Consider the following 27,494-nt stretch of genomic DNA (forward strand, 5'->3'; position numbering starts at 1 on the left):
ACGGACAGACTGACGAACAGGTTTACAACGGTTTATAAGATGGGTCCTATGGACCCAAGACCCAATTGAGCTATGTTGCTCATTTACAAACTCGACTTTTTACGTGATGAGTACGCAGTAAAAATTTCAGCTTGATATATTTTATCGTTTTTGAGTAATCGTGTTGACAGACGGACGGACGGACAGACAACCGAAAATGGACTTATTAGGTGATTTTATGAACACCTTTACCAATATTTTTAAGCGTTACAAACTTGGGACTAAACTTAGTATACCTTGTATATTACATATATACATGATATAAAAAGAAATTTTACGTTGAAATTTGTCACACCATAAATCATAAATATAGTAAAATTAATATATTTGCTACCAAATACAAATTATCTTAACCATCTATCGATAAATATACTAGAAGGCTTTAATGATTTACTTAAAAAAAGAGGGATCATATTATACCACTTTCCCCTATTTATAAGGGATTTACGAGTTTCAGCGGCATTTTTTTCTATCCCCAATTGAGAGTAAATAATAATAAAAACAAACAACTGCACAAAATTTTATTACAAATTTTTTATTTTTTTTATACCCCAAAGTTTTATTTTAACAAAGACTACCTTGACTAATCGGATTTAAAATTGCTTTCCTAATCTTTTGGTGTGACTTCGAAAAATCTGTGGATATATTCTATAAAATTTTCATTAAAATCTAATTATTTTGAAAGTTTTCTTATTTTTCAAGAATAATTTAAGCATAGAAGGATTTAATTAAATCATGTGGATAATTTAAAAAATTTTCATGTAGGTAATAATTTTATTAATCAATATTATACACGAAATTATAATTTCATACTTTTGTGTCCGATTGTGCGTCCCAAGAAGAAAGAGAAAAAAAAACCAATAGATTGACCAATAGATTTTTTGACCTACCAACAAATTTTCAAACTTTTTTTATAATTTAAAATCTCTGAAAACTAAACTTAAAAAAATCAACCCCCTTTATATTTAAATGGAGTTAGTATAAAATTTGGTACTAAAGAGCAATTCAGGGGCGTAGCTACCACCGTATCAGCCATATCAATGTATTTTGCTTAACGTACGTGTATAAGCAAAAATTAGTTAAATGTTATGAACTATTAATTGTTCTATGAAAACATGCTTAAAATCTGAAATTCAAAAAATGCATTCTATTAAGGAAGTCATGGAATTATTGCTGATAAAATTCAATAGCCATATATCCCGTATTTTTCCGAGGTAATAACAGCATGCTTTCTATTCTTGACTCTTCCAAATGCAACCGCAACAGCTGAAAGACGTTTTTCAAAATTAAAACTGATAAAAAATTACTTCGACTTCGATAGGACAGGAAAGGCTATCAGACTTGTCACTATTGTCTATAGAGGCAGAAATTGTAGAAAAACTGAAATCATCTTCAGCTTTAATAAATCAATTTGCCGAAAAAAGATGAAAAAAAGTATATATTTAATTTGAATTGTTTGGCACTCTCAATTTATAGGAAAAAGTGATAACTTATAATCAATAAATATTTAAAAGCATTTTTGTTTCTTTGTGAGATTGTAAAATGTTTTTCCTAACTCGATTACATTAATTTCTATTTATCATTTTTTTTTTTACAAAAATGCAAGTTAAAATGATGAATATTTTAAAATTCATATGAACTACGCGGATATTTTAAATAGATAGTTAATAAAATAGATCATAGATGTCTACATGTTATATGCGCATGTTACCCATAATGCATTCGATAACTGGGTGGGAGTGAGTTGTCGTAGACGACAGTGAATGGAACAGCTTCATATAATTTTTTCCAATAAAACAATTTTAATAAAAAAAATTTGTTGTGAAGTGGCTTTAAAATTATAAAATGTAAATTGTATTTTGTAATAAACAAATCATATATAAATAAACCATTTAAATAAAAATATGTTGAAAGTAATTAGGTGAATTGTAGTTTTTAAATAATCTTAAGTAAAAGAAATATTATAAATATATTATAAAAAAAAAAACACATACACACAGTATGCAATTGAAGCCGCTATCCAGCCTTTTGAATTAAATGTTTTTGGTACAAAAATGACGTTTTACTACGCATACGGGTGTCGTCGACAAATCCAAGATGATACTTTTCACTGAATACATTGTTTACTGTCATCACCAGGCCTAAACTGTTTTAAGAAAAATTTTTTACCCAATTTTGTTACTGTGTAAGTTTTCACTTTTCTTCGAATGTAGAATTTCTATAATAATATTAAATATGATTTTTTTTTAATGGTATGTTAAATTTATCTCGAATTATTTTTTTCTGGAATGGTAAATTCACTCTTTTCTTCTTTGCACAATTTTTTTTTGGGTGAGGCTTCCTTATTTTTATTATGATTTTTTTTAGTGAGAGATAAGATTTAATGTTTATCTTAAAAAAATATATTCATATAGTTTATTTCATATAAGTTGAACACACCACGTGAAAATTCGATATTAAATCATTATTAGTATCCCGAAACACGTGTACAAAATTTTTCGTACTTGAAAATTTTTTCGTACTTCCAATATAAATTATTCAATACTTCCAATTTAGTTTTTTTTCAATGATCGGATGATATGTTCAAGTTATTTGAAATAAATCATAAATATTCTATTACTTTGATAAATATCTTCTGTTTTTTTTTTTGGATTACAATAGAACTTTGTGAAATTTTTAATAGCATTTGAGTTTAAAAAGATGAGCTTCTTTCTGTAAAGAAAACATTTTCGATTATATCTGTATGTATGTCTGACCGACTATTTATCCCAGACTTGAGACAAACACTGATAATTAATTATTCATCGAGAATTTATAATTATTTTTGTTTTCACTTCGTTTTGAATTTTTATTGATTCGAGATATATTAAATGGCTTAATTTTGGGCTGGTCACATACTTAAATTATTGGGGGTTATGTCGGAGAACTTCAATCATGCTAAATTGTTAAAATTAAAAATTTTTCTGATTTATTTTATACCGTTTTTTTAATGAATTTTCGTTAGAGAAATTATTCATAAATTTGCATAAAAATGTCAAATCGTTTTATGGATTTAATTTGAGGATTTTTGGATTTTCCTGAAAGTTTTAAAGAACTTGAGTATATAGTCTAGTCAACAAGTTCAAATTGATGAAATATAGAAATAAATAATGTTCGTAAAAATAAGTGTGATAGATCGTTGGATTCGGAATGATGTCTAGAAAAATGTGCTAGAAGCGTTTTTAATTTTTTTTCAAAAATTTTCTTAAAGAGGAGGAAAGGACCCCGCACACAATACATTGATTTATGATTTCGGTTAAAATTTTTTGAAAATTTAGGATTAAGGTAGTTTTGATCATGCTAATCAAAAGTTCTTATAAAATCAACCCTCAAAAATCCTTGCCTTCCAAGTTACGACCCTTCACATGCTATGCATAAATGTTATGGTAGGCATAACCTTTGAAGGGTCGTAGCCCGGAAGGAAAGGATTTTTGAGGGTTGTGTCCATAAGAACTTTTGATCAACATGATTAAAACTACCTTAGTTCATAATTTTCAAAAAATTTTAACCAAAACAAAAAATGAATATCTCATGTAGACCTTTGAAAGGTCGTAGTGCGAAAAGAATCGGTTTTTGGGGGGAATGACTCCAAAAGAACTTTTGATCAGTATTATCAAAACTACCTTAATTCCTAGTTTTCAAAAAATTTATACCGAAACCAAAAATCAATATCTCATGTAGGCTTAACCTTTGAAAGGTCGTAACTCGGAAGGAAAAGGCTTTTGAGGGTTGAGTCTATAAGAAGTTGAAAAAATATCTGAAATGTTCCTTTGTGGAACCGACCGGCACTGAATAAAATAGTTTGACCTGAAATTGGGTCGCGAAAGAGGTGAATCATTCATAAACGCCCATCTTGCCGGAGTTTGTGACTTCTGTAGCAAAACGTTCTATGATTGATTTTTCCTGAATATGTATTGCTAATTTCTTCCCTAAGCTTAATCAAGAACGGAAAGTTTCGATTCGAAATTTTGAGCATAACCGTATTGGGAGAAGTCCTGATAAAAAAGTTTTGAATGTTTTTCCCAACTGACAAAGAAGTAGAAAAGTAGCAATATATATTCAGGAAAAATCAATCATGGAACGTTTTGCTACAAAGTCACAGACTCCGACAAGATGGGCGTTTATGAATGATTCGCCCCTTTCACGACCTAATTTCAGGTCAAACAATTTTATTCAGTGCCAGGCGGTTCCAAAAAGGAACATTTCAAAATTTTATTTTAGACATTTTTTAAACTACCGCAGACTTCAGTTTTCGCAAAAAACTAAGTTCTAACTTTCCAAAACTCTTTGTAGTCTAGTAACTTTATACATTACAGCCTGCGTCAAAACCGATAATTTCGATGTTTTGCAAACTTGTTTATGATGTTGGTCCAATAAATAATCCAAGTTTGTCGCCTCAAGCGCCGAACGCAATTTTGTCAATAATCGAAAAAACCGTGAAAATTTCGGCGATTTTTTTCAAACTTTGGCGATTGTAACCCTATAGGACTAGGTTTTGATAGACCTTTTCAAGATGTTTTTAAAGTAGACTAAATTTGGTAAAATATGAGACTAAAACTGTCTCTGTAGACTCAATTGCTTCCGAAATAAAGTTTATTATTTTCCCAAAATATGCAATCTGAATGAATTTTGATCCTAACTCTTCGTAGCCTCCTGTAAATCTGAAACAAACCAACGAATCAGGGTCAAAATTCCTTCAGAACAATAAAATATTGCAAAAAATTACAAAGTTCGAAAAAAAGATACTTTGAAAGGCTTTATCTCGGAAACTATTGGATCTGCAGAAACAATTCTAATCTCATATTATCGGAACTTTAGTCTAATTGAAAAACATCCTGAAAAGGAACTATCAAAAATTAATCCTTTAATGGTTATAATTTGCAAAATTTGAAAAAAAAAGCTGAAATTTTCACGGTTTTTTCGATTTTGGACCAAGCTGCGTTTGGTGCTCAAGGTCAAAAACTGGAATTATTTATTAGACTACCGAATTTGACGCAAACTATTCCGTGTTTTCAAAAGGTTACTGGATTATTGATAGTGCCAGATAATAATTCCTCTTCTCAACGAGGGAAAATTTTAGTTTCAAATGTAGTAATAAACTTTAAAAAAAAATTAAAATGAATTGTACAAATGTCGAATGTGTAAAGCAAAAATCACTTATTTTTCGAAGTATCGTAGCTTGAAAATGAAAATTTGGTAATTGTTAATTCTAACGCCCTAAAAATAGAATGAAAATTGAAACAATTGTTGTTAGATTAGAGATTATTTAGAGTTAAAAAAACCCTGTACCAATTAAGAGGCGAACATCCATAAAACTACCGGGTGTCAATTTTTATTTTCGCACATCTCATTGTGTTTTTGAACAGGCTTGGATTCATTATGACGAATATTCGAAACTTCCCGAAAAGATTCGATAACAAGTGTATTTTCAATTCTAATCAAGTAAGACCTATTGGTGCCTCGTTGGGTTTCTCTTTAGGGATAATACCTAGAAATTGAGACGCAAAGGTTTATCCGGTCCCGATGAGGAAATCCAAAAAAAGGTTCCAATAAGGTATCTCAAATCCGGCATCAATTGGGAAATCCTAGAAATTTTTATGTATGTCCTACATTGGAGTCTCATTAGGTTTCCTTTTAGGTACTGTGTGGGAAAGGCTTGTCCGGTCTTAATTAGGAATCCCACTTTTGCCTCTATGAGGAAATCTCAATAAGGTCCTATTAAGTTATCCCAAATCTGGTATCAGTTGGACAATCCTAGAAATTTTTATGTTTGTTCTAAATTAAAGTCTCAATGGGTTTCCCTTTAGTGACAGAACCTAAGGACTGTGACGCAAAGGCTTGTCCGGCCCTAATCAGGAATCCCACTTGTGTCCGAATGAGGATATCCCAGTAAACCGACTATAGTCGAGTAAATAAGCCGGAAAGGATGGAAAACTTTGAACAGCAACGATTAGAAAAATTTTATTTTTTTCGTGTTCCTAGACCCCGAAGAACATTTATCACCACTCACATTTGCATTTATTCCAAAATTAAGGAGGGGGTGTTTCAGCTCCCCAAACCACCCCAACAAAGAAACAGTCATGAAGAAATTTATCAAATGACAATTTTAATTCCGGGGATTTTTCGATTGCTTATCCGGACTCCGAGGTCCAAATCCAAAAGTACTACATTATAGTGGAGGTATTGTCTCATTTTTGGCCTAAAAACTCACTTTTTTGGACTAATTTTGAAATGAAAACATTTTGCCGCGAGAATTTCTCTCAGGGGTTTCTGGTCGCTCATCATGAATTCGGGGTCTAATATTTAAAATTTATTATAAAAATCATATTTAAAATTTCGCCCAAAAAAGTTAGTTTGATGACGGTAAAAAATGGTACGAAGTCCGTATGGGAGTATTGTATTTAGGCCCCGGATACCAAAAACAATCCCTTTAAAAGGGTGGGTCTTAGGTCAAAATGGCACGAATCCACAATAGTGTGCTGGTGAATTTTGACCTCGGATTCATTATCAGCAATAAATAAAAATACTCCCTAAAGACAATTCCGGAGCCAAAACTTACGTTTTATAAATTTTTTCCTGACCGTTTCTTGTTGGAAGGGCTTTAAACTCTTCAACTCCCTCAATTTTCAAATTAATTCTGAGGTAAGTGGTTATGATTATTTGTAATGGTCTAAAAAACACCCAGAAAAAAGAATTTTTGAAATCGATGCTGCTCGACAGTTTTTCCACACTAGTGTTTTCCGCTTTATTTACTCGCCTATGTAATTTTAGAATAAAAACAGATAAATCACCGATTTACGTGTAACTTATTTGTTTGCCACCCTTCTATTCTTGGGTTCTTAAATCGTGGGTTGAATTTTCTTTTTAACTTTCTTCTACGCATATATTTTCTCTTGTGAAAATTGGTACCAATTTATAGTTCATTAGGTCTTTATTTTAAATATTTCCCGTATTCCCAAACTTGGAGAAAAAAAACTAAAAAATCACCAAAGCAGGGTTTTTGGCACAATGCATCTTTCTGCAAATTATAGTTTACCTGATCAAAGTGGGGCTAAGCAACCTAAAAATAACGACATGATTTTTCTGTATACCAAAATAAATCGAATTATCTCAGTTTACGTAATTTCATATTTTTGCACTTGTTCTGTTTTGTGGGCGAAATATTTCAAAGTACCAAAAAGGGGTTGTTTTGCTGTTTTTTTACAAATTTGATCAATACACTGAAAAAAAATTAAAATAATGAAAACCTCATCCCGAAGTTAACCATTTCATGTTGAAATAAAGTAAAAATACTTTCAAACAATTTCCTAATGATTGGAACAAGTGCATGAATGAATTCATTGATACAAAATCACTGAAGTTAAATAAACAAAATCATTATTTCTATGAAAGAGATTGATTTTAGTTTAAAGTCATGTATTTTATTGATGGCAAATAAAATTATACTTAATTGGAATATACAGAATGTTCGATTTACATCTAGGCATATAAATATCATGAGTATATGAGAATACATGCATTAAGCAATGCATCTAAGTGATAGGTATTATATACATGTGTTGAAGCTTCGATATTCGTTGAGATATTTGTAAGACGCTTGGAGAGTGGGAGTTTCTTAGTTGAATAGATGAATTACAACAGATAATCCACGATACAAGTCACTTTTGCAATTTCATATAACACCTAGATAATACCTCTTACTTAGATGCATTGCTTAACGCATGTACTCTGTCATACTCGTGATATTTATGTGCCTAGATGTAAATCGAACATTCTGTATAATCGTGTAAATAAAGCGAACCGATAAATTAAAAGAAAATTTATTTGCGTTTGCTTTCAATAGAGGATTTGGTTATGATGATCGCATATCTATCATGTCTAGTCCATATGTGATTGTGCCAACTACATGAAGATTGTTGTTACTAACTTACAGAAAGTTTTAAATAAACTTATTGATCATTTTTATAATATACACCATTTTTTGGTATATAACAAGTATCGATAGCGCAGTTGGTTAAGCTGTAGAGTCCAGGACACCAAAATCAATAGTAATCCATGTGTCGATGGTTCAAATCCGACTTGAAGAAATCTAATTTTTTGAATAAACGTATTAGCAGGTATAAACTTTTTATTTTTTTACCCGCTCATGTAATTGTGACAATCACAGCACTATTTTGTTATAATATTTATAAGTGGTAGAACCAATCAAAAAAACTTTGTTTAAAACTATGCATTTCAAAACAAGAATATTTGAAATTTATTAGACAGTATATTACTTTCATACAAACAATTCATGCGTTTGTTTCAACTTCACCATTCAACCCCGTATTGTGGTTGTATCATTCATGGTTCCATTCGCCATTTTTGATCTCGCGATGAGGTTGTGAGACAACCTGAAATCGGTTGGTATTAAGAATTTTTTTATCACTGTACATCCTTACTAATGGATGGATCGTTTTTTATAACCCTTTGGTGTATTTTTTTTTTTTTGGTCATGGATACTTGCACATTAGATACATATCAGTACAGTTTGTCCGATAAAGTTTTCAAGGGTATTGTTTAAAGGTTCTTCACGTATCATGCATAAAAACAAAAGCACTTGTCATTTTTTGATAGACTGGACTCCGAACAACTGTAAATTTTAATAACACGTTATTAATTACGTAATGTGCAGACGAATAAACTGCTAATACAGAATGGGTACAAACTGAGAAATTATCAGAGAATCATGTTTTGACCGGAAATTATGTTGGAAATTAATAATAATAATAATTATGGGGTTTAACCTCCGTTTCTCTGACATATACGTATATAACAGAGGCCACCCACATCATTATTTGTTTATTTTTATTTATTTCATTACAAACATATTTACAATTACATTTTGATGTGGGTGGAGTCGGTTACTTCTCTATCTTCTCTACCGCCCTCATTAATCATAATTGTTCACACTGCCGCTGCCTGGATTCGAACCCGCAACCTAAGTCTAAATAGACAAACAGTACAAACTTAGACCGCTAGGCCATTTAGGTTCATTTATTTTGGAAATTAGGAAAATACATTTATTGGCACAGAATTTCATCCAGATCAAATGATCAATTTTATAATCTCCGCGAAAAAGGAACCCGACACAATACATTGATTTTTTGTTTAAGCTCCAATTTTTTGAAATATATCCATTAAGGTAGTTTTGATCATGCTGATCAAAAATTATTATGAACTCAACCCTCAAAAACCCTTCTCTTCCGTACTAAGGCCCTTCAAAGGTTATGCCTACATGAAATATTGATTTTTGGTTTAAGCTCCAATTTTTTGAAATATATCCATTAAGGTAGTTTTGATCATGCTGATCAAAAATTATTATGGGCTCAACCCTCAAAAACCCTTACCTTCCGTACTACGGCCCTTCAAAGGTTATGCCTACATGAAATATTGATTTTTGGTTTCGATTAAAATTTTTTGAAAACTATGGATTTAGGTAGTTTTGATTATGCTGATCAAAAGTTCTTATGGACTCAACCCTCAAAATCACTTCCCTTCCGAGCTACGACCCTTCAAAAGTCATGTTAAATTTGGTTTCAGCTACTCAAATAACCCCTAGATACTAATTTTGAACAATTTTTAGGTTTTTTTAGAGGGTGGTTATACCCCTATCCCTAAATATGCCCAGTCCTTAAATACTAAATTATGAAGTTTGGTTCTAATATCATAAGTATCTTTTTTTCTATTTTTAACCGACTTCAAATTCAAACAAAAAGAAGTTCTCAATTCGACTGTATTTTTTTAACCGACTTCAAATTAAAAAAAAAAAAAAAAGAGGTTCTCAATTTGACTTTTTTTTTTTTATAATGTTTGTTACTTTAAAACTTTCGTCTGGGTCAACCGATTTTGATGAATCTTTTTTGTATTTGAAAGCTGCTGTTTCCCGTGTGGTCCCAATTCAGTTTGGTCCAGTTTTTAATGGCATCCATAAGAAAACTATATAAGACTTAAATTTGCATTCAGTATGTTCGCGAAAGGACAAATTACTCAATATCACGCCAACCGATTTCGATTATTCATTTTTAGTGGCAAATTAGTAAGTGTACTTCAGATTCACTAAAATTCACAAAATAAAAAAAAAAAAACTTTTAACAAAATGAAATCCGATTAAAAAAAAAATGCAATAAAGAGTAAAAAAATATCGACAATATAACGTAGTTACAATTATTGTTATTTTTGGAGTCGTTGTCAGCCAAATTAATGTAGCAAACTGTTCTGTCACAGTTGTTTCCTTGGCTGACACCGACTACATTATATTGTCGTTATTTTTTTTTTTACTTTTTAGAGCATTTTTATTTTCTTACTTTTTGTAGTCGGTTTTCTTTTTGTTAAAAGTTTATTTTAGAATAATGTAAATCGGAGTTGTGAATCTATTTTTATCAGGTCATTTAGCCTTTTTGACTCTTGTAAATGGAATTTCACCTTTGAACGATCTTCAATCGTTCATTTCTACATTATCGAGTTTCGATATTTCGAAATTTTATATCTCAAACTTATTTTCATGATAGCTACCTTAAACATTCTACGAATTTTCTCAATTTATTTCGAATTTTGTACATCTTTTGAGTAAAAAAGGGGAGAAATCCTTTCCAGAAATATAAATCCACGTTATAGATAAAAGGGTGTTGTCGTTAGTCCAAAATAAATTATGAAATTTGAAAATAGTTAAAATTTATGTAAAAATATACTCAATTATTCTGATTTCGAGTCTTAAAAGCACATTTTTCTTTTATAATATTAAAAATAAAATCGTAATTTTTAAAATGTATATCACGTGACCTAAAACGTGGGCAAGCCCTGATGTGATGTCATATCGATATGAACCATAAACCATCAGTTAGTTCAGTGTAGACAGCTTGGTATAATATATCCATAGATAATAAATATTTAATTTATTATAATTAATTGTCTATGAATATATCTGTCAAACTTATTTGTGTTATTTCGTATAATGATACCGATATTACGTCACCAAATTGGATGCGCGCGTTTTTGACAGTTTAAAATTGAATTTAAGTTTTTTCCAAGAAAGCGTGTGTATTTTTCCGAAATAAATTTTTGGTGGCTTTTTATTAGCAAAATCAACATTTTGAAGTACTTTTTCAAAAATAGTAGAATAGCCTATTGAAGCCGAATATTTAAAAATTATCAATAATACAGAATTTTTAAAATAGGAAAATATTTATAAACAATGCTCTGAAAATCCAAATACGAACAAATCCATTTTCCTTTACAGAGAAAATACATTAAAAAAAATGTAATTAAAAAAAAAATTATTTACTAAAAATTGTCGCGTGGTGTAAAATAAATTAGACGCATGCGCATTTAAGCTCAAACTTTATATTTTTTAAGTAGCTTAATTAAATTGTAACAGGATTTTTCCTGGAAATTTGTGTTTATTAAATGGATTTAAAAACAATAGATGAAAAAGTTTTTCACACGTAATAAATACAATTTTCCTGGAAGTCCATATAAAATAAGTAAAATATACTGGCAGACATTAAAATCGGGTAATTAGAACTTTTTGTATTAGTGCAAGCTCTGGTAATGGTGTTGAGTGTGCAAAATATGAGTACCGCATTTTGTCAATTGTTTCTTAAAAGCTTATAGATTACAATTGTGAATCTTGCCAGAAGCTCTATTGTCCCAATTTTTGCATACACCCCCCCCCCTCCACAGAAACAGTTAGATATATTTTTTCAACTAAGTAAAAGTTACCATAGGTTCTATGGGTCATTTAACGTCAAAAAGACTCTTTGTGATTTTTTTGTAAACTTCTTTGTTTTCGATATATTAACAGTTTAATGTTTGGCAAAACTCCAAAAAGCCATTTTAAGAGCTAAAAAACGGTGCATAAAATTAGATTTTTGAGATTATCAAAATTCTAAAAAAATGTTTGAACATTCTTTGTGAAGTTCAGAAGAGTAATTACAGATTCTTTAATTCTAAAGCCTCAACTTTTAATTCTGCAAAAGATGTAATAATTCTTATTAATAACAGTGTGTGCGACTGAAATATTTAGTATCTCTGTCTTACTTATTGTTAATAATGGGAATTAAACATCTTTTTAAGAATTGAAAATTAAGCCTCTAGAATGAAGTAACCTTTATTACTCTTCAGAACTTTATTAAAAGATGTTATAGAATTATGATAAACTCAAAAATCTAATTTTATGCCCCGTTTCTTAGCAACAGGAAGTTTTTCCAAACATTAAACTGTTAATATCTCGAAAACGAAGAAGTTTACGAAAAAATCACAAAGAGTCTTTTTGACGTTAAATGACCCATAGAACCTAGAGTAACTTTTGCTTAGTTCAAAAGATGTCATCTAACTGTTTCTGTGGAGGGGGAGAGCATAGGGTTTCTGGCAAGATCCTTAATATTAATCTATAAGCTTTTCTAAACAAGAATCAAATGCGGTACTCATATTTTGCACACTCAACCCCATCTAGAGCCTGCTCTATATACTAGCTTTTCCGTAAATATTCAACAAAATGGACTAAAAAGTATACTCGGGGTTTTTGAAGTCTTTGATGACGATTCTGAAGTTAGAATTGGGTTATACTCCCCCCTCTTGGGGTTAGTCGCTCTTCGCTTGCCCAATACTGCAGTATCCTGTAAAAATTCAACAAAATGGACCCAAAAATTATACTCGAGGGTTTTTGGAGTCGTTGATGATGATTCTGTAATCAAAATTCCGATACCTCCCTCCTGGACCAATAGAAATATATGTGAAGTATCTAGTAAATTTTATGAAATTTGATAAACCCCCGATAAAAAGTTTAATTAATTTTTAAACGGCTGAACTAATTTTCATGTAACTTACAGTCTTGTAATGTACACGGCACGCTCTTTTATTTAAAACTCCATTTGGCTATATTTGAAAATATTCGATCGTTCACCCCCTACTCCTCCAGTATCCTCTTGCGTCGAGGTAACAGTTCTGTAATTTACACGTCATGCTCTTTTATTTGATACCCCACTTGGCTAAATTTGAAAATGTTCGATCCCTAGTTCCCACTTTCACACCCTCCCCGTATATGCCTTTGCGTTGCGGTTGAAGTTTTATAATGTACACGTCATGCTCTTTTATTTGATACCACACTTGAGTATATTTGAAAATATTCGTTTGTTCATCTCCATTGCTATGTTGTTAAAGGGGAGGGGGATATACCCACATTCTACCTTCAGAATCATGATCAGTAACCCCAAAATCCCCTAGTACACTTTTTTGGTATATTTTATTGAATATTTATAGTATATTTCCGTGTTGGGCCAGCGAGTGTCAAATAACCCCAGGAGGGGGGGGAGTATATCCCCATTCTAAATTCTAATCGTGTTCAGCGACCCCCTTAAACCCCCGAGTATACTTTTTTGGTCAATTTTGTTGAATATTGAAATTTTAGACCAGCGGGGCAAATTACCCTAAGAGGGGGAATTATATCGAAATTCTGACTTCGGAATAGTGATCAACGACCCCGAAAACTTTCGAGTGTGCGTTTCTGACCCATTTTGTTGCATATTTTCAAGGTTTTAAAATTTTCGAAAATCACCTCAGAAATTATGGGTTTCAAATAAGCCCATGGGTTATAACAATGGGCTTATTTGACCCATAGCTTGTCAAACTTTCTAGCCGAAAAAAAAATAAATGTAGATTTTGATATATAAATCTTCCTGATCAATAAAAAAAAAAACTGGCCCGACAGGTTGGGGTACATTAAAATTCTTCATTTTAGCCTTTTTTTATCTAAAATGATTCGTCTCTTTATCAAAATAGAATAAGATAAGTTCACTTGTATCACTGACCTATTCAAAAATTTTAATAATCCAATTTTTTTGTCTGTAAGTGTATTATAGTAGAAATATTTTTCTAGCGAAATTTCGAAATTTATTTAATTTTTTTTAAATGAACATATACTGCATGAATTTTTTTATTTTATTTTATTTATTTTTTTGTTTACCAGGATTCTTGCTTGAAACTCGTTGAAAATTGTTAAACTTTTTGATACAAAAAATATATTAAAAACGAAACTATAAAACATAAAAAAACTAGTTTTGAGGCAGCTTGTTTTAAATTTAAAAAAATCAAAACAAAACAAAGTCTTTAAAAATGGCTCTAATGTAAGTTGAACATTTATAATTTTTGTCAAGCAAACCAAAATAATGTGCTTTTTTTTGTCCACATATAACAACCAATCCACAGACTATGAGGTTGTGGTGTCAAAGTTTCGAAAATTTTTTAGAATCTTTTTTTTTTTTTACAGTATGTTTCAGGATAAATGGTGTATTAAGTATGCAATGTAATTTAAAACAAGTGAAAACAAACAATTGACTAAGTGAATTGTTGAAATACCATGTAAAGACAGTGTTGATAACACTGCACATTACACACACATACATGTCACACATATATAACTGATATTCCCATATAATACATACTATAAATTTGCGCTCTCACGGGTAAACAGTGATATATTCAAAAAAAAGTTGTTTTTTATTTTATTAGGAACATTTTTTACATTTAAACTTTTGTTCTATAAGTGTAAGAGCAGTTTACAAGATGGGTCCTACGGACCCAATCGACCTATGTTGCTCATTTACGAACTCGACCTCACTTTTTACGTAACAAGCACGCTATTTTCAGCTTGATATCTCTTTTCGTTTTAGAGTTATCGTGATGATAGAGGGCAGACGATAGACAGACAACCGGAAATGGACTAACTAGGTGATTTTATGAACACCTTTACCAAAATTTTGCTCGTAGCATCAATATTTTTAAGCGTTACAAACTTGGGACTAAACTTAGTACACCTTGGTATATTTCATATACATGGTATAAAAATTATATTAGAACTACCTTAATCTAGCCACGCTTCGATGTGACTTTATTATACCATGTATATGAAATATACCAAGGTATACTAAGTTTAGTCCCAAGTTTGGCTATAGGTGTTCATAAAATCACTTTAATAGTCCTTCATAAAATCACCTTAATAGTCCATTTCCGGTTGTCTGTCTGTCTGTTTGTCGTCTGTCATCATAATAACTAAAAACAGAAATAGATATCAAGCAGAAATTTGTATCGCGTGCTGAGGATGTAAAAGGTGAGGTCAAGTTCGTAAATGAGCAACATAGGTCAATTGAGTCTTGGGTCTATCTTGTAAACCGTTAGAGATAGAACAAAAGTTTAAATGTAAAAATGTTCCTTCTACATTTATAAAAAAATAAACAATTTTTGTTTGAAACATTTTTTCGTAAATATCACTGTATAACCGTGAGAGCGCAAATTACTCGCAAATTGTATAGTATTTATTATATGGGAATATAAGTTATATATGTGTGACATGTATATATGTGTAATGTGTCACAGAGTAATCAAAACTGTCTATACATGGCATTTCAACAATTAACTCAGTCGTTGTTTGTTTTCACTTGTCTGATGATAATTATTAAGGTAATAATTAAAAATAACTTCGTGAAATAGCACCCCCAATTGCGAATTTTCATAAATTGTTGATTGAATTTGTTTGTCTATCCAAAATTTTTGTTTGCTCTCAAATTAAAAGTCACAATTAAAAAATTCTGACATCAGCACTGCCCAGATGCAAATTTTCATAAAAGTCATTCGTTCTACAACGCTATGTCCACGTTTTTCAATTTTTATTTTGACGAAATTAAAATTTGTGTCAGCACCCGAAAATGCGAATTTTCACAAAATGCAAATGCCATTCGGTTTGTCCATCCAAAATTTTTTTTCGTTTCCTTTAAATTTGTAACTTTTATCCACCCAAAAGTTATGACAAAAATAAAATTTTACTCCAGCATTTAAATATAAATTTTTCTTAGCATTATTTTCCGTAAGACATAAATCGAAAAATTGCATCTTTTGTATTTTGGAACCTTGAACGTAAATTAATATCTCTATAAATCCTAACAAAAATGTGAAAAAATATGTATCTGTCCTTTTCTTACTCATGTGAACTTTCGGAAATTTTCAGAATAAATCTAGAAATGATCTAGAAAGTTTGTTTAAACCGACAACTATAATATTGATCAACTTTAAACTGACCGCCGAAAGCTGTTAGTGCCATCTCTCGACGATCAGTAGAACTATCAAGTCAGAATCGGACACGAACTTTCTGGACCTTCTTCCAAAATTTAAATCTTTTAATTTCAACCAAGTTTAGTGTTTTTTCAAGGGTTTTATTGTTAAAAGAAAGTTATTTATATTAAAATATTCTGTCTGGATATAAATTTTATTAAATTTAACGATTTTAAACTAGAAAAAGGACAAGAGAAGTTAATAGAATAGAATAAAATCCTTCGCTCGAACATTATTTTAAACAGAAGCCTCTAGAACAACTTCAGGTTATAAAAGGTGGCTCTCTCGGCGATTTGAGTCAGTCTTGCTTGAAAAACCACAGAGTTCGGATCTATAAAGAAACCAAAGCGAGAATAAATGGAAAGCATATTAATCAAATTAAATTTTTGAAAATGTTTCTAACTTTGAAAGTGATATACAACTAAATATTCTAGAGTGTTCTGGTACTAGAAATTTCGAAATTCGACGATATATAAACCAAAATCCAGTGTTATTTACGTTAAAAAATGGATCCTTAAATTTTATTTATACCATTAAACATGCGATGTATTTTAATCCGAGCAACATCGGGTTTGGCTGCTAGTAATATATAAAATAGGTAAAGAACAACTAGAAAATTTTCGAAACTGATACGCCATTGCATCCTAGTTTAACCAAAAAGCACAAACATTTCACACTACCATTTTTTTTTTCTGTTTTAAAGAAACAACAAATCATCACTTTTTTTTGGAAACCATAAAATATTTTTCATATTGATGGCACTAAAACTAAATTTTCCATAATACATATATAAATGTTTTTATCATAAATGTGTTATCAAGAATTGTCATTTTTTTTAAACTATAACTAGTGTACAGTGAAACCTCTATAATATAAATTAATAACATATACAAATATTTATTTTTCTTTATATGGTGTGTTTTATCAATTTTTGTACGTGACTTCTGTGTTATTTAGAATTAGATAGTTAGAAGACGCTTAAAGCACCTGTTAAAAAAAAAGTGAATATAACAAATATTTCAATGTTACGAAATATTTATTACTAATTCTTTTCATTTATAGGCAAATAACTGGGTTTTTTGTTTTTCTGTAATTTTGTACAACAAGTTAAATTTACAAAATTTAAAAAACCCCCGACAAGTGCGATTTATTCCTTGAAAACCAATTTTTGAAAACTCTGCTATAAAATGTTCTCAATCGAGTCGGTTCGACCGTTTAGAGGCTAATGCCATTGAGAAACACACAGACGCACACATAAACACTTTAAACTTATAACACTCCTTCTTAAATCAATATCGATGTAATGGCCAAGGACATCAGATGAGATGAAAAGGATACTTAGAGAGCTATCATTTTTTGGGACAAATTTTTGGAAATATTTGATTATTTAAATATTGAAATTGAAATATTTGAGTTGAGTTTGTTCTTTTGAATTATTGTTTTGAATTACCTAATTATTTGAGCATTTCACTTTTCGAAATGAATTGAATCAGGTTTATCTGACCATTCATTTTCATAATAATTATTTATATGTCATGCCTTTTCCAAACTTAATCGATGTTGTAGATCATCGCGTGATTTTATTTTTTACTTTTTTCGGGTACGGAAACCTAAGCTCGCACTTGAATGGCTAAGAACACTCTCCGTTAAATTATCATTTAAATGAAACCAAAAAAAAATTAAAAACGGTTCATCCGTTCAGGCGTTACGATGCTATAGACAAGCACACACACATAAATTTTGGTTCACCTAGTAATTAAAAAAGTATAGCTTTTTGAAGTAACAGTGTTCGCACACCCTTAAAATAAGTAAATATATAAAACTTTTAGTGAGTTATCGTTATGGCTAGCACACCTAATATCTCTCAAGTTAAAGCTTTTTGAAGTAACAGTGTTCGCACACCCTTAAAATAAGTAAATATATAAAACTTTTAGTGAGTTATCGTTATGGTTAGCACACCTAATATCTCACAAGTTAATGCTTTTTGAAGTAACAGTGTTCGCACACACTTAAAATAAGGAAATACATAAAACTTTTAGTAAGTTATCGTTAAGGTTAGCATACTCAGTACTTCAAAAATTAAAGCTTTGAAGTAACAGTGTTCTCACACCCCTAAACTAAGTAAATATATAAAATTTTAAAAGCTATCGTTAAGGCTAGCACACAAAGTACTTTTAAAATTAAAGCTTTTTGGAGTAACAGTGTTCGAACACCCTTAAAATAAGTAAATATATAAAACTTTTAAAGAATTATCGTTAGGGATAGCACACCCAGTACTTAACAAATTAAAGTTTTGATGTAACAGTGCTCGCACACACTTAAAATAAGTAAATATATAAAAGTTTTATCGAGTTATCGCGTCTCCCAAGGTAATAGGTGATTCATATACATCAATGTTTTTTTAATACCAATAATGGTTGACACAAAATTCTTTAAAACACGATAAAATAGGTCTGACGAAGATTGTAAAATAGTTATACTATTGTTTTACACTTCACAAATATTTATAGTCCGATCAATAAAGATAAAAATACTAAAATACTAAACTAAAAAAACTTCAGTCCCTATGAAACATAAATATATACTTTTGTTTCTTTATATATGTCAATATCAAAATTTACCTGCAGCTTTACACCCGGGGCTTCGTTATATAATAAAAAATTTTTTATTACATTATAAACTCTTTTCCGAAGGAAATGGAGCTATTGATTTTGTACTGATTGAAAATTGAAAAAATTTCTTCAAATGTTCATCGATCCTACTTAGTAAATGTCAAAAATGACCATCGTTACAATTTATATATACATAGTGTGTCCCCGGATAGAGGTAACTATACTTGTAAATTTTCTTATTTTCGTTTTAAGAAAAAAAGTTATTCTTTATAAAAAATTTTGCTTATTCTGAAAAGTATGTAGGCATATTTAAAACTTCTAAATAATTTACAGGGTAGCTAAAAAATTGAAATCACTATTTTTCTTTTTGGTAAACTGCCCTTCCTTTTTATAAGTTGACAAAAATTGTTCGCAATTAACAATTATGACTCAAATACAAAATACAAAATATCAAGAAGATTCGTATACTTTAATTATAGCATCATTTTTTATTTGAACAAAAGTTGTAATTACAAAAAAACGTAGCAAAGAAAATAATAATAAATCATAAACATGTACTATTCGAGAGTGTATTTTTTTTGTGAACTAGATTAGAAAATTAAAAAGTCAATTTATTTTCTCGGGTAAACATTACCTAAGAATGGAATTGTCAAAGTTGTAAAGATCTTGAAATTCAATCAAGAATTGGAATCTTGAGTCATAATTGTTAATTTCGAACAACTTTTCTTAGTAACATTTTGTCAACTTAACAAAGGATGGGTAATTTACCAAAAAAATAAAATAAAATAGTGATAATAAATTTTTGACTACCCTGTACATTATTTAGAAGTTTTAAATATTCCTTCATACTTTTCAGAATAAGCAAAATTTTTTATAAAGAATGACTTTTTTTCTTAAAATGAAAAATAAGAAAATTTACAAGTATATATATATATATATGTATATATATATATATATATATATATATATATATATATATATATATATACTAGTTTGATAACCGCTCGCTTCACTGGGCTTAAAATTAAACCTCATCACTTTTGATCTCACTGATCAACGTTCCATAACACTTAAAAGGATTGTTTTATGCAGCTAAAAGATATGCACAGTTTTCAACTTTTTCAATTTTAAAGTAGTCATAATTTATTGTGTATATCAGAAAACATAGCTATAAATTGTGACATTTACTATTTTAAATTTTTGGAGAAATCTTTAATTTATGGTTCAAAATGATGATCATAACTCAGATCCATCTGTGATCATCATTTTGAATAATAACTTTTTGTAAAAATTTAAAAAAGTAAATGTCAAATTAAATTAAAAAAATTTTTTTTTTGTTTGTTTATAATTTATAGCTCATGTGTTATTCTGATGTATGAGCTATATTGCTGTGCAGTTTCATTAAAAATCATTGGCTAGTTTTTGCGTGAAAGCGTAACAAACAAACATCCTTACTTTCACATTTATAATATTCTAGAGTGATACCCACCCGCTTGCTAGAGTAATCATATATAAGATTTATTCACTGTACATGACACTTTTATCTTAAAAAAAGATGATAATTCTTGATATTATATGGTTTTACTGTAATCGTTTAAAACAAATAACATTGATTAGTTGAAATATGACTATTGAAACATAAATTCGTAATTAAAAGCACTTAATAACAATTAATTAATTAATTTAGATGTAATTATTACTATTAATTATTTTTACTTTAGTGCTTGTGAATTTTTTTTTATAATTTTGGCAATGAAATGTAATCATTTGTTTCATTTGTGAGAAAAAATTTATTGCATGCATGCGATATTGTAGATAAAAAAGACAAATAAAAAACATTGTCTGTGTCCCCTACCTAGAACCTAACCTTTTGTTTTTGATTTTTGTTTGCTGTTTAAGACAAATTTATTAATTTTAGATATTTATTTTTAATATTTAAAATGATTCATTTTGTAGGAGTGAAGTCCGGTCTTTTGAGACATATTTCTCAAAATGTCCAATAGCCAAGTGGAAGCTTGTCTGTAAGTATTTTTTTTTTTAAATTTATTTGTATTCTTTTAACCGTTAAGGTAGTACGTTCGTAAACCCACTTTTCTGTAGAATCTATTGCAATTTTGGGTAGATAAGAATAACCGACCCCTTGAAAATTTTTAAATTTTTTACCCGTCTAGTAAAAGAGATTTTTGCTAGTTGTAACTGCATGAGTTAAGGAGGTATAAGCACTGTAATGGGGGTATAAATTTAAAAAATATATTTTTTTAATTTTGATGGTGAATTATGTTATAACTTGACGATAAAAGACTAAAAGTAAGAAAAAAAAATTTCGATATCTGGCGTAATTTTCAAAATATCGATAATTTTTGTCCATAATAACAATGTATTTTATATATATCAGTGATTTTTTTTCTTAAAAATTTGCATGGATATCTTATTTGAAATTTGAACCACATATGCTTTGAGTAAAAGTCCATCGATAAAAAAAATTTTGAGCATGACAACAATGTTTGATTTAATGGCTCAAAATTTTTCATAGGTAGACTTTTACTCAAAGAATATCTGGATCAAATTTTAAGAAACAAAATCAAGTGAAATTTACAAAATTTAAAAAGCCCCCGACAAATGCGATTTATTCCCTGTAAACCGATTTTTGGAAACTTTGCTATAAAATGTTCTCAATCAAGGTGGTTCGACCGTTTAGGGGCTACGATGACACTGAGAAACACACCAATGCACAGATAAACATTTGTTACTTATTGTCAAGGACTCAGATGAGATGAAAAGGATAGTGAGAGCTATCACTTTTTGGGAAAATTTTTTATAAATATTTTAATTGAAATTGAATTATTTGAGTTGAGTTTGTTCTTTTGAATTATTGTTTTGAATTACCAAATTATTTTACCATTTCACTTTTCAAAATGAATTGAACCAGGTTTATCTGACCATTCATTTCCATAATAATTATTTATATGTCATGCCTTTTCCAAACTGAATCGATTTTGAAGGTCATCGCCAATTTTTTAGTTTTTTCGAGAACGGTACTCTAAGCTCGTACTTGAAACATAGCTAAGAACACTCTCCGTTAAATTTCCTTTCAAATGAAACCAAAAAATTAATATCGGTTCATCCGTTTAGGCGCTACGATGCCACAGACAGACACACACACATAGCGGTCAAACTTATAACACCTCTTTTTGTAATTCGGGGGCTAAAAAGAACTAGGTCAAAAGTAAACATATTAGCAATGGCATAGAAAATTAAAAAACCAAGTGTATCCATTCATATAACGGATGTACGAGCAGGCTAGATATGGGATTGAAAATATTTTTATCTTTAACTTTGATGATAATTTTGTTATAACTTCATGAACGTAGACCAAATATAAGAATAAAATTTTTCGATATCTGCCTTGGTTTTCGAAATATTGAAAGATGGACAATTAAAGAAAATTTTCGATTTTCAATAATTTGAAAACTAAACCAGATATCGAAAAATTGTATTTTTACTTTTCGTCTTATATTGTCAAGTTATAACATAATTCACCATCAAAATTGAAAACATTTTTTTAATATTTGTTTACCTGTAATTACTTGTTAAATTACGCTCATACATCCTTAAATGTATCTACTAGTTGACTGAAAGTGACATATTTTACAACTTTACTATGGACTTTTTTTTATACATTAATTTATGACGAATTTTTTGAAATCAAGAAAAAGGTTTTGCCCGATTTTTTCATTAGCATTAAGTTAGCTAAGCACCTGTTACGAATCGACTCAACAGTAGGTGGATAAATTGCCGTTAATTAGTCGTGAATTAGCTGTGAAAACCGATTTAGACGTTTTTTTTTTTTTTTTGCTTAGCTAACTTGATATAAAGTTTGTAAAACACGCCTCCAAAAAATGACATTAGAACGTCCATGAAAGAATGGGAATGGGATAAGTTTTTGTCGCTAATTCGTTGTGAAGAAATTAATTTTCTAAATTAATTTTTTTTTTTTTTTTGGGTGCTTTGCTAACTTGATATAAAGTTGGCAAAGCACGCCTCCATAGAATGATTTTATATTGCTTTCGTAGAAGAATGAGAAAAAATTAGAAGTACTTCGGCTAAGTTGATATTACTAAAAAGCACATAAAATTGTAAGAAAAAATATGAACCTCCTAACTCAATTTGGTGAATCTGTCGAGATGCGCAATCTTTAAAATCGCGGGAAAACAAAATATTTCGAGCTAAAATAGGGAATAGGTGTACTTGGAAGCTGACGCCAACTAAAAGCATCCCCTTGACACTAACCTAATCTACACATCGATATTCAACTGTCTATCTAAATTTTAAAGCGCTGTCGAAGTGCGCAAAACCTTAAAATCGTGAAAATCCGTGATATTTCGAAAAGAGGGAAGGGGAGTTTGGACATGCATACCCTCAAAAGGTGCTTCTTTGACACTAATATACCGATTTTTAACCCTCTGGCATTGAGTTTAGCTCAATTAAGGGGGGGGGGTTGCTGTACCTTTTGGAAATAGGAAGGTGAAAAAACTCGCAGTGGTGGAGTTAAGGAGTGGCAAAGGAGCAGTTGTTCGCTGGACCCTCGAAATAGGGCACCACAGGGGGGGTCCGAAAAACATTTACAAATGGTAAAAGAAAGAAAATGGAAAAAATTTGTATAAGAGGGGACGAAAAGGGGATCCGAATTTCTTTAAGGAAGACTAAAAAAAAGGGGGGGAGGAAGAAATATTTCTAGAAGAGGGCACTGCAGCACCACAAGGGGGGCACCAAGTTCATTAACGAAGCTCTTAAACTTTTCATTGTCAATTATTAAATTTGATAAAAATTGATAACAGTTTATCTAAAATTGAAATTTAATTATGTATGCATGTTAAGTATTGAAAAGTTTACTTTACAGGAAGTAATTTTACCAGTATACAATAATTTGTATTTAATAATCGGGAATTATCATAAAGTTTTAAAAGTGATGGTTAAAGTGAGTTTTTTTTTATTTTTATTTCGACACAAAAAACTTTCTTGAAGTCATTTATTTTTAGAATTCATTGAACAGCAAAATTAACCCAACAAAAATTTTTTTTAATATCTTATAAATTGCAACTTTACAAAAACTTATCATATTCGAAAATTTTCATTCATTACAAAACTTGAAGTTTCTACTAGAGGATTTAGAATAATTTAAATTTCACTTTTCACTGTCTCACCTTCAGAGTGGTCATCTTTCGTATCACAAATATTATTCTTATGATGGCAGAAAATTTTACGCTATTGCGCAAGCGCCAAAAGCGAAATTTCAAACTTAGAGTTTACATATGTCTACGTGTCTCCTAAAAAGATACATCGTGTCCCAAAAAATTTATACACACTTTGCGTGATTATAAAAACAGTATATATTCTGATGGATTACAGATTAAAATTACAAATTAAAGAAGACATATGTAGAATTTCATTTGTCAGCACAAAAACTCAAATTGATGCCCATTTTGACCCAAACATTGCTGATAACACGAAGCAATGGAATCACAAACGTGGTGAATTATTTCATTAGGAATTTCGATGTATTCTCTATGAATTGCCGACTTCAATTGATCGACTGTTGCCGGTTTCGACAAATAAACCTTATTTTTTATGAGTCCCCGCAAAAAAAAATCCAGTGGAGTGAGGTTTGGAGACGGCAAAGGTCATTCGATGGCAACTCTGCACCCAATCCATCTGTTGGTAGTGGAGAAGTGCTCCATCTTACTGAAAATAATAGTTCTCTTCACCCTCAAACTGCTCACAAACACTTAGCATGATATTTACAAGCAACAAATTCAAGTAAACTGCGCCGGTAACAGTGTTATCAGAAAAGAATGTTCCAATTAAACCCTGCGCTGATAATCCACACCACATTGTTATTCCTGGTAAATTTAAATGATGTTCTTCTGTAACATATGGATTCTCTGGTGCCCAGTAGCTGAAATTGTGACGATTGACCAACCTGATTGTGACCCGCTGGTGGATCTATAAAAAACTCCTTTCTAAACCGTCTTTACACTTTCACAACGTTCTCACACTCATGGTAGGGAAATATTTAAGTGTATATACATTTTTTGAGACACTCCGTATCAGGATTGAAGTAAAGTCTGGGTAATTAATACAGCAAACGCTAGGAGCGCTAAATTTCAATTTAATCTATAGTGTCGACAGCAAATAACTTTGTGGACCAAACTAAAAAAAAAACTTTTAATTTATAAAAAAAAAGTTGTTAATACTCCGAGTTTCTATAGTAAAATATTTTATTTTTTTGTAGGTTAATTAATCGCCGCATTGAACAAAGGCAGGAACATAGTATTTCACATACAGAAATAACAGAACGTCGTGTCATACAAGAAACTGGATCGGATATGCAACATTATAAAGGTGGACTTCCTGGTGAAATGCCAACATCCGTTGGTAATTATCATCCACATAGTAATGGACATCAAGTGGGTGTTGGCGTTGGTGTAGGTGTAGGTGTTAGTGGTAGTGGACATTCACCACATTCCTCATTATTATCGTTACATAGTGATGAGACATCGGTGGGTGGTGGCCGTCAAAAATCGCACACCGGTTTACCCGGTATTCCTTCGCACAGTCAACAAGTAACCACATCTAAAGTTATACATGAAGTCACGCATCAACATCAGCATGTCGGCTCAGATACACAGTCTATTGATTACGTTGCCATGCCCTTAGGTAAGCTAATTTTATAATGTTTGCCATGCTAGGTCATAAAGTCGATAAACATAAAAAATTCTTTTTCCAAGTAAGAGAACATTTAATTAGATCAAAATGTGATATTCAGTCACTGTTTTTCAATCAGTTCTGCGACGTACAGAAAAAATTTTTTCCAATACTCTGTATGCATCGACCTCTACACCGCAATGTATATTGAGCGAGGGCTAAACCGTTTATCCGATCTTTAGATATTGTCGATCTAAGGTATGTTTTGAGACGACGCAAGGTTGAAAAATAATGTAAAATTGAATATTCTAGTTCAAAAAGTCGAGCAACAGTTTTCATTAAAATTTTTCATTTTATAGAAAAAGAGACAAGCTAAAAACTCTTCCTTTCTGAGCTACGGACCTTCAAAGATTATGCCTACATGAAGGGCATATTATAATTAAAGGGTTTTTCAGGGTTGAGTTCACAAGAACTTTTAATCAGCATGATCAAAACTATCTTAATCCAGATTTTTCAAAAAATTTTAACCAAAACCAAAAATCAATGTATTAAAACGACTTTTTCTTTTAGAGAATTTTGAGGGTTGAAATGATCAGATTTGGTAAATATTTTCACATATAGAATTTCCTCATTTATCCATCTTATATTCTACTATATTTTGAAAATTTCTTACGAATATTCAAACATGAATTTTGTGTGTATAATTTCAGGTATATATCAGCATTCTGGAGCCGCTCATCAATGCTCACAATATATAGATTATAACACAATAGAACATCCACCCCAAATGTCCATGTATGGGGGCCAACCAGAACCTCAATATCATTTACACTCACATTATCCGGAATACGAGCATTATCCATATAGTGGAACAGCACCAACAGCATATATGGGTTATCCAGGTTTAGGAGATCGCCCTTCAACACCACAGAGTCCAAGCGAACATAGTGGACCACCTTCACCGCATGCCGTAGGTGATCCATGTGCCACGGATTATTTACCATCATGTTACGATGATCTTGCGGATCAATATAGAGTTACACCATCACCAGGCATGCAACCGGCAGTAGACCGAGGTGGATATCCTACCGACGATCAAGGAATCGTTTATGGATACGTACCTCCTTCGATGTATAGTTTAAATGGACGTGTCCCAGTTGTCGATGGGGCGCTTTACGAAGATGACGATTTACAAAAACATATGTCAAATATGTCAATATCAGTACATGGCCATAATATGGGAACACTAGGTAGTCGATCACGTGGCGGTCACTCAATAACATCTGGTGGAGGTGGAGTCGGCGACGAGGAACAACAGGGTATGCGATGGCGTGATCCAAATTTAACTGAAGTCATCGGATTCTTAAATAATCCAAACAATGTTATAAAAGCAAATGCCGCTGCATATTTACAGCATTTATGTTACATGGATGATCCAAATAAACAAAAAACTCGAGCACTAGGTGGTATCCCTCCACTTGTTAAATTATTAATGAACGAAAGTCCTGACGTATATCGTAACGCATGCGGTGCATTACGTAATTTAAGTTATGGACGTCAAAATGATGAAAATAAGCGTGCAATTAAAAATGCTGGCGGTATTCCGGCCTTAATAAGTTTGTTAAGTAAAACACAAGAAGCAGAAGTGAAAGAATTAATAACTGGTGTCATATGGAATATGTCGTCATGTGAGGATTTAAAACGAGCTATTATCGATGATGCTGTCAATGTAATTGTTATAAATATTATTATACCACATTCTGGATGGAATCCAAATTGTCCAGGTAAAATATTCAGTTTTTTTTTTTTTAGAGTTTTAAATCCCAATATCTAGGATCAATTTTTAGGGTTTCGTTCTTCCGATGAAAAATATATACTATATAGCAGGGATGGCGAACCAAGCGAACAATATTTTGGGCACGCCACCGATCTTAAAGTTCATTATGAAGTATTAAA

The 27,494-nt window shown here is 30.8% G+C and overlaps 1 protein-coding gene across 2 annotated transcripts in view; it reads left to right on the forward strand.

The window, feature by feature from the left end:
- Positions 1-1,964: 1,964 nt before the first annotated feature.
- Positions 1,965-27,494, forward strand: part of LOC123302325 (juxtamembrane domain-associated catenin) — a 33,106-nt gene continuing 7,576 nt past the window's right edge. Inside the window, exons 1-5 of one of the 2 annotated variants that reach the window (XM_044885209.1) lie at positions 1,965-2,224; positions 14,084-14,240; positions 20,790-20,854; positions 25,126-25,550; positions 26,249-27,322. In XM_044885209.1, the coding sequence (XP_044741144.1) occupies positions 20,826-20,854; positions 25,126-25,550; positions 26,249-27,322 (1,528 nt within the window). In that variant the 5' untranslated portion in view covers positions 1,965-2,224; positions 14,084-14,240; positions 20,790-20,825. The remainder of the gene's footprint in view (positions 2,225-14,083; positions 14,241-20,789; positions 20,855-25,125; positions 25,551-26,248; positions 27,323-27,494) is intronic. The other variant, XM_044885210.1, reaches the window with a different exon arrangement.

The sequence above is a fragment of the Chrysoperla carnea genome, chromosome X (genome assembly GCF_905475395.1).
Source record: "Chrysoperla carnea chromosome X, inChrCarn1.1, whole genome shotgun sequence".
In the NCBI taxonomy this organism is placed as follows: Eukaryota; Metazoa; Arthropoda; class Insecta; order Neuroptera; family Chrysopidae; genus Chrysoperla; species Chrysoperla carnea.